Below are 8,804 nucleotides of genomic sequence, written 5' to 3'. Positions count from 1 at the left end.
GGCTACACATGGTTAAATCTTTAAAAACATGTAGTGGTATCATCCCATGCAAGACTATTTTGTCAGTCATTTTTACTATACTCATCGCATAACTCGATGAAAATATGTCAAGTCATTGTGACTTTTCCCCCAAGCAGTCAATTCGCAGCAACAATCAGCAATTTATCGTGCAGTTAATTCGAACGGCAAACCATATTCCTACGCAACTTTGGAATCTTGCAAGAAGCATTATCCCAGTAAACCACTAATATCCAGGAGACGTACCAGATTGGTCTCAAACATCGTGGATGTCGCACACGTCCTGCAGACGTTTACTGGATGTCCAAAAACGACTGCGCTTCGCCAGACACCCTGTATGTTTTCTATTTTGTAATCATACCTTCTATTACGCCGTGAGCTTCGTCAAATGATTTATTCGCTCACAGTTGAAAGAAGAAAGCGGAATAGCAGGGTTACGCATCGCTTCTAAAACCATAAAAGGGCAGGTTTTATGGTTGTCTCTCACCAGGGCCCAGATTCCTTATCTGCTCCGATGCGCACATTAGGCGACCAGTCTGATAAACTTGGGAGGGTCACGGGGTAATAAAATGTCTACTATTCCGATAAGACTGCACGTTTTCCTCGGCACATGTACAGAGCAGCTTCACAAACATTGTCTGCGCCTACTACTTAGAAAACGTGCAAAAAGTCGTTTTACACTGTCTCGTTAACGGTGTGAGACATGCAGTAAGAGTTACGAGGCACACATTTGACGTAGAGGGCGCTAGGAAGGTTTACCTCGAGCCCTCCGTGCGCACCTTTCCTTAGACCATTCAGTTCCCCCGTCCTGATACTATTTTCCTAGCAGACTTTTCTGCAAAGGACCATCAAATGAAAAAAATTCTTTGTGTCAGACGAACAACGGTCTACATCACTCCCGTGCCTGTGCAGTATACCATGGAGGACATTACGATCTTACGGAGAGTTACGAGAGTCTCAGCATTGTCCAGGGGCAGAATATGTAAGCGTTCCTGACATGCACTTTAGGACCAACCGCTAGTGCAGGCACAAACACACGCAGAGTGTCTTGTCTTCCATTAGCTTGCAGACACTTCATAATTTAGTGGGGGGTTGTGGGGCGACATGCTGTATACGTGCCGCAGGGTAGGGTTGCGGATAATTTCGACCTGTCTATCAAGACCTACTGTCTTACTATCGAAACTGCCTTACTCGTATCAAGTCACTGCCTTCCTACTCCATTACGTCGCGTTGTGCGATATCGTCCACAGAGACTGGTGTCACGAGATTCATACCCATTTTGTACTATTTATCTACACATAACTATTAAATAATGGTATTTGACATAGACATATAGCGTTGCAATAGTCACGCGAAGAGTCTACAGCGACGCTGGCTGTTCATGGGAGAGGACCGGTTGCAAGCGAAGGCCCGTGCAAACTCGGCGAACTGCGACAGAGGGAAGTTGACCCGGTCTTCAGGCGGCAAAACGGAGAGGGTTTCGAACCTGCGTCGTCTGTACGCCTCGTCGCTCTTCTCGCAGTTGTCCAAAGCGAACATCACGAAGAACAGCTGGTCCGAACTGAGCTGGGGCAACAAGCGAAAGTCTGTACGCCAGACACGCTTTATCTTCAGCAGTTCCTGTTTGGAAGAAAAGACTGAAAGTTATGCTCGAGATGGCACATGACAGCGAAGGCGTTGTAACGCTAATTTCCCCATAGACTCTAACAACATGGTGGAATTACGGTAGGAAGGCCGTCCTGGCTGCGTATGAGGTGACACAATTCGTGGAATCCCTGGTTGGGATAAACTGCAGGGTATTTTAGGCATCGACAAAAACGACGCAAGGGGACTAACGCGTGGAAAACATTGCCATACCTGAGTTGCTTTAACTAAAAGCGGCAACTAATTAGTGAGGCAACTAAATAGTTACTGGTGTTACATAGTATGCAATGTACCACTGCTACAGCTTCCACCCTGACAGACTGACTATGAGAGAAGCCCACTGTAAACTTTCTGATGCAATAGAGTAATTACTCGGTTGCAGAAATTCGGCGTATAATTTGCGGCGTAAACATTTCAATGGAAACATTTGCTAATGGATATTAGTAAATTGCTAGTGTCCTGTGCAAGCGTTTGTTGGCTTTGCGTCTCCAGAACGACATATCGAGATGCTCAGCTAACCACACAAGGTAGCCACTTTCAAAGAGTCGTGGCATTATACCACCACAAATACCTCCACAAATATGCGTCATAGAAATCAGTAAGAAATATAACATACTACCCTACCTGGAACGCCCAATAGCTCTGCATCAGCGCTAATGTCTGCTCGAAGATCGCCAGACTGACGTGCGTTACGTTCTGCAGCTTGCTTATAAACGTGCTCTTGAGGTTTTCAGCAAAGTCTTGATACCGTTGTAGCAGACATCGTATAATTTTTCGCAGACGATCCTCGTATCCGTCGCCATACAAAACAGGGTCCCCGTTGTTGTGCCTACGCTCGTAGACATACTCCTGGTAGAGGGCGGGCACTAAGCCTTTAAACATGCGCACGCCGTACCGAGCAATATGGATCACGAACACCGCACTGCTTATCGGAATTGAAGTGTTTATGACAGCTATGGGAATGTAGACAGCTTTCGTCTGAACGTCGTAAAGAACGTTTGTGCGTAAGAGGGACCCTGGAACCCGCGTGGTTGCTGTCTGTTGTGGAAGTTCTAGAGCACCTTCCTGAAGAACTTTAGAGAATTGCTTAAAGTGCTTGAGCACTTTGCCAGGGTCAAGCTTATCCCCTAGCTGTTTCTCAAGAAGGCGATTGAAAATTTCGAATGAGGTATTGCGTAGAATCCACGAAGGTAAGGTATTAACTACATTGTTGTTGCGAATCTTGTATTTTGCAATTTTGACGTTGCTCCCATTGATGTCTCGAGTTGACTCCATCCACGGTATCCACTGGAGGCTTTCAATAAACATCCGCTTCAGTTCAGAAATCATGGAATCGTTCATCACGTGAAAGGTCTTCGAATGTAGGGCATAGGCCCTCATGTAGTGCGCCGAAAGCACCGTTTCAACCTGCCTGGAACAGAGTTTCTCCACCTCTGGACTGCCTTGAATGGAAAGGCCCAACTCAATGGCTCTCAGCTCACGTAGGATACGCCGTGAGAGAAAGGCGCCGAAATAAACGACTACTCTGAAGCCAAGGTAGTTGAGGATGTTCCAAGGTTTTAGTTCTTCACCCTCAGCGTGCTTAAGGTTGTCAAAGTAATTTGGGGACTTCACCAAGACGATCGTTGTATCTATTATGTGGATGTTGCTCGAAAATATGGTCTGCAGGAAGGGCTTAAGACCTGGAACCAGTTCCATAAGCTTGGCAAGACGGTAGTTTTCGACTCCGAGATAACGTGCCTTCGAATCCGAGACTAACTTCGCCAGTGCAATCATGGTCTGCATGATGCTGACGACTTCTTTCGGCTCAACGTTCCCGCTTCTTACGAATTCTAGTGACTGTTCAACTGCTGCAGTGATAAGCTGACTAAACGGACCGTTCGGCGGATCGCCTTCGCGATAAAGCAGAGATGGCTCATCGATTCCGATGATGTAGCTGCCGCGATCCTCTGGGTGTATGTCCACAGACACGCTGACCAAGGCTTCCAATTTGAAATCACGAACAAGGTGGCCAGCTGTGATCCACATCTTGCGGGCATTCACGAAATGAGCTCTATTTACGGGCCACGTTGTGTCGAAATACTCCAGAAAGATATCGTGCATCTCTTGACGACGTAAATCATCTGTACCTGATCGTTGGCTTATGCAAGCATCGAGAAGAATCCTTGCAGCTTTCATATCTGTACCTTGACTACTCTGGATGTATTCTCGAGCGGACTTTTCTATCTCGTCAACTAGTATAGTATCGGTTGACACAGCGCTTCCTGGCCTAGGTAACCACGGGTTAGTTCGAATGTTACATACGAAGTCGTAAAAATTGGTGCAGGCGCTGCCGCTGAAGAGACCGGACAGATAAGAAGTTTCTTGTTCGCAGTATGATGTCTTGCAGACATACAAAGATCGTGGTGGAAGGACGTTAAGAAATTGTTTCGGCTCTCCCTGAACGACGACGTCCGGTGTCACGGTGGACAATGGCCCATGCGTTTCTTGGGGAGGCCCGCTTATGGACACTTTTTTGTGAGGCGCAAAGATACCTGGTACTGAATAAGAAGTGTAGAAAACGTAGCATACCCAGATAACACACAAGAATCCCACACCGATGACTAGTCGAGTTTCTGGGAAGTAAACGTCTGAGCCCCCAAGGTCCCTTGTCTCCTCGCCGCCTCCCCGTACACACCGGGTGCACTGAACACGCTTTTGCTTTTCCTGGGTAACACGTTTGTTGATGGAAGCTTTCCCGGCATGTCGACCAAACTGTCGTTTCGGGGCAGACTGTGCGGACTGCGGAGGTGGGCCTTCGCCGACGTTACTCGGCTGTTCATTCGACGAAACAGTGTCTTTCACTGCAACTGCTGTATCAATGGGTTCTAAAGGCTCGTGGATTCTGTCCTGTTCTTCGCCTTGGTGAGGCACTTCTGTGGTGCTAGTTTGTTGAGCAGATGCAGACTTCCCATCTGAAAGGCTCGAATGGTGTTCTACGGAGGTTAACTCTGGTGTCCGTTGTCTTCTAGTCGGTTCTAGGTGAGCCGATTCTGGGGAGGAATGTTCGGGAGGAGAGAGAGGAAAAGGTGCTTGCATTGCGGCCTCTACACGGGGTACGTCCTCTTGTGTTGGCTTCAAAGAGTCTTCAACCTGTGTCTCGGCAACAGACATTCCCTGCTTTGTCGATCCATCTTCGCTAACCGTAGAGATTCTCATTTGTGCTTCTGCACTTGGAACCTTCAGCTTCTCGAGTGATTCATCAACAGCTTCTGTAGGCAATATTTCATGATGGGGCTGCTCGGGTAGATCCGGCGTTCCTTCCAATAGCTTCACGAGGGCGGTCACTTCCTCTGGTGTAACAGGAGTGCTCTGGAGCATGGAGATCGTTCCTACTCTTCCTGCTGCAGATCGTCGTAGCACTTGTGACACAAAAGTTTGTGTTCTCGTTCTCGGTCTTACAAGTGCAAGTGCAGGTGAGCGCGCCGTTGGTTCATGCGTTTCGTCTGCTCCTGGTTTTGGTATACCTTTTGACAGCTGCCATGGGTAAGGTGCGAACTGTCGCAATTTTAGAAGAGCCCGTGAACCATCAGATGTAAGCAACAGTGAAGAAAATTTGGAAGACTCAGGTTTGGCACAATTGATGACTTGTATATCGAGCATTTTCTCAATATCAGGCAGTGGAGGTTCTCTATTTGGTAAGGCTTGCCCGTCCTCTTCTGACACAAGTGGCGGCGCTTGACGACACATATCGCTTGGTGACAGTATACCTGCTGGAGGATGCAATGAAAGAACCTGAGTGCACGTGTCGCTCTGTTTCACAACGCCACGATTAAGTGCACTGGTCGTTTGGACATCTGGTGATGGTTGTTCGATGGTTGCACCATGACCGAAGGCTTCCGATGGCAGGGGTACTAGAATGTCCTGAACGACTGCTGCCTCTGGCACAACATCTGAGCATCTGTTGATAATGTCCAGCACTGAGGCTTCAACAGAATGAACTCCTTCGAGTGGCTTTATATGCACAAGTTCTTCACATGTACCTGACGAAAGGGGTTGAGGATTGACGATCTGTGTATCCTGAACGAACGCATCAGGTGTCACAACCGCTAAGGTTTGAGGAGCGATTACTTCTGATGGCGGATCCTTTGAGCATTGAACGATCATGCCAACCAGTGATGCCTCTACGGAGAGCATTTCTTCGACTGGGTGTAGTTGCACGAGCTTCTGTGATGGCGTCAGAGAACCTTCTGAGGCTGTGCTTGGCGTCCTTGAACTCATGACGTGTTCTTGTTTCTCTTCGGGAACAGTCCTTTGAGGTGCAACGATTCTGTCCTCAGACGTATCCTCGCCTCTATCTCGGTGCCTTCTTTCCTTGGTTGCACACAATACGCAAAATGGATTTAACCAGCACTTACCGAAATGTTCGCTCGAAGAGCTATCAAGCTGAGCAGACACTGCCTTGGAGATCATCATGAGCCTAGATGGTTGGCCTGGTACAGAAGGACGTGGGTTACGACTCGCCACCGTAAAAGGCATCGTAAACCCTTGCGTCGTGACCAGCATATCTTCTTCCACAGAGGGCTTCTTCACTAATACAGCTTTCCTTCCACCTTGCTTAGGCATCCTCTCGATATCGTTTGCCACGGGAACGTCACGTCGTTCTCGACCAGACGACACGCTCGGTTTTCTACTGGAGCTCGCTTTATTCTTGCTGTCGATTTTCAGGTTTAAATCGCGATCTATCGACCGACCTGTAGGCGTATGTACTCCAGTGCCCTCAGACGCATTGTCTTCAGAGATAGCCTGCAGGGGCAATAAATTGCTTACTGGTCCACTGTACCTTATTCCACTCCGCGATTTCTGATCTGGTGCGGCTTTGCTTCGCTCACCCGACAAACTTGAGTCACTTTCTTGAGAGCCGTCCATCTGCTTTTCTGATTTCACCTCTTCCTTCGACGGCTCATCGAAACGTCCAGACAGATTTGGTCTGCGCTTTCGAGGTCTCCGCTTTTTGCTTCTGCTCACCCGTCTGACGTTAGCCAGCGGTGACTCTGCCTCCGTTACTGAGGACTTAGTCTTCGTCGTAGATCTGTTGACGTCGGGAAATGTAATGTGATCGCCGCTTATTTTTCTTGACACATTCGAACTGGAGGATCTTTCACTTCGTGCTGCTCTTTCAAGGGAAGGTGGCGAATATCTAGCACCGTAATCTGGATAGCGACTTGAATATGGATCGGCATAAAACATACCACCGTACGGTGACCAACCACGAAAGTAAGGACGCTCTCCAGGGGCGACCGGAGAACGAACGAGTAAAGGCAGGGGGCAAGGCCGAGATTCATAAGGCCAAGAGGCATGACGGCCGTACCACTGTGGTTTCCAACGCGGCCCTCTGCTGCCTCTTCGTAGCACCTCTTCGTCGACCCTTTCGCGTTCTTCATCGACTGGCGTCGTAGAATCTGTTACTTGTGCGTATGTTCCATTTAGCTTTGGAGAATCGAGAACGACTTCATCGTCCTCCGCTGTCTTGTCTTGTTGTTGTTGTTGTTTCTCAATTTCTGCGAGGGTTGCTTTCAAGGCACTATATCTGTTCAAAGCGTCACGCGCTTTCTTTGCCATTGCTGCAGCTTTTCGCATCAACTTGTAGCAGTGCTCCTTCTGCGTCTGAGAGTCCATTTCCTCGCTTTCTTCCAGCGAGCCCAATGTCCTTGCAGCCTGTTGGAACGCCTTGGCTTTTTCGATCGCTTTCTTCGCTTCTCTTGCAGCGGCTGCCATCTTTTCTGTCAATGCAGGTTCACTTGGCAACGAAACTTTTCCTTCCGCAACTGCTTCCGACGTTCCTTCCTGTTTCTCGAATTCTTCAAGCTCCACAAGCGTAGTCGCGTCCATCGTAGACGCTGGTGGGCGGTAGACATTGGACTTTGGTTCGAGGGTTGGATGATCACAGCACCTACCACTGCACTTGCCACGATATGGATTGGCGTATCGGCGACGCCGATAGCCCAGGGGAATTTCATTGAAGATTTCAGATGACAAGCTCACCAAAGATGCCTGATGGTCCACGAGAGCTGTACACGCATTACCTATCTCTTCACCAACCATTTCGTAAAATGATTCAGGGTGCTCCAGAAGACCAACTTCCGATGCTAAGAAACCGGAAGATTCCATTCGTTCACCGCGGGGACCCTTAGAAAGTTCAGAAGTTGAAGTTACAAACGATTGATCTTGGGACGAAAGTGCAGTGCTGCTCCCAGGAGTTTGGGATGTTGTTGGTGTGCTCGTCTCGTCTTCTTCTCCAACACCAGCGAAGAGGATTTCTGACTCTCTCTTCGAAGAGACCGACTCTCTTTTGTTCTTGTTGTAGCCTTTCCTCTTCCGTTCTCTCTTGTCATCCTTTGCCTGCCCACCACCACTCTTCATGCCCAGGACAGGCAATAGTTTTTTGATGAACATTTTAGAGGACTTCCAGGGTGTCTTGGTACCGCCTCGAAGCTGTCGAATGGTGAAACCCTGACTTCGAGTGGCTCACGTGTAGCACGAGGGCAAGATTAGAACGTGCGTGATTGCCATTATCTTCTTCTCGCTGAGAACATGGCATGACAAGTATTCGAGGTGGCGTACCTCAAAAGCACCAAATGTTTAGTTCCGATAAAATTGTCAGCGTTGGATCCGCGTAGGAAGAAGTGACATCTCCTTCAGTTATCGTGTATTCAAACGAGGACATCCTCACGGAAGATTCTAGTGGAAGAAAAATATAAACACTGCTCACGGAGCCGAAGTTACGCCTCGTGTTATGTTGAGCATTCACACGGTGCCCGAATATCGAGAGCGGCGTACTGCGCACTTAGCAGACGACACATAGCAGATGACAGCGTCAGCGTGTTTTCCTGTCGTCTGCTACGGAATATCTTACGACTAAGAGTCGCAGGATATTTCCCACGGTTATCAGACAGTACAATATTATGACGGTTTTCCCATCTTCCGCTGGAGTATTCTGGGGAATGTCGCTCGTATGAATACACGGTTACACTACGACAGTTTGCCTCCGTGCATGGGAGAGGGTAAAGTTTGCAGAAACCACGTGACCGCCGTGTCTGTCCACTAACGAGGGATCAATAATAAAGGGGTATTCGTGGACCGGTACGAGCCCACAGAAGAAA

The 8,804-nt window shown here is 48.4% G+C and overlaps 1 protein-coding gene across 1 annotated transcript; it reads right to left on the bottom strand.

Annotated features, from left to right (window-relative positions):
- Window positions 1–1,291: 1,291 nt before the first annotated feature.
- LOC135394832 (uncharacterized) lies at window positions 1,292–8,190 on the bottom strand. Its single transcript, XM_064625853.1, has 2 exons — window positions 2,287–8,190; window positions 1,292–1,638 (listed from the first exon to the last, which is right to left on the bottom strand). The coding sequence occupies exons 1-2, from the start codon at window positions 8,095–8,097 to the stop codon at window positions 1,366–1,368; spliced, it is 6,084 nt and encodes a 2,027-aa protein (XP_064481923.1). The 5' UTR covers window positions 8,098–8,190; the 3' UTR covers window positions 1,292–1,365.
- Between the last annotated feature and the right edge of the window lie 614 nt (window positions 8,191–8,804).

The sequence above is a fragment of the Ornithodoros turicata genome, chromosome 5, assembly GCF_037126465.1.
Source record: "Ornithodoros turicata isolate Travis chromosome 5, ASM3712646v1, whole genome shotgun sequence".
Lineage (NCBI taxonomy): Eukaryota > Metazoa > Arthropoda > Arachnida > Ixodida > Argasidae > Ornithodoros > Ornithodoros turicata.
The sequence above is the reverse complement of the archived record's forward strand: the minus strand, read 5'-3'. Positions and strand labels throughout refer to the sequence as shown.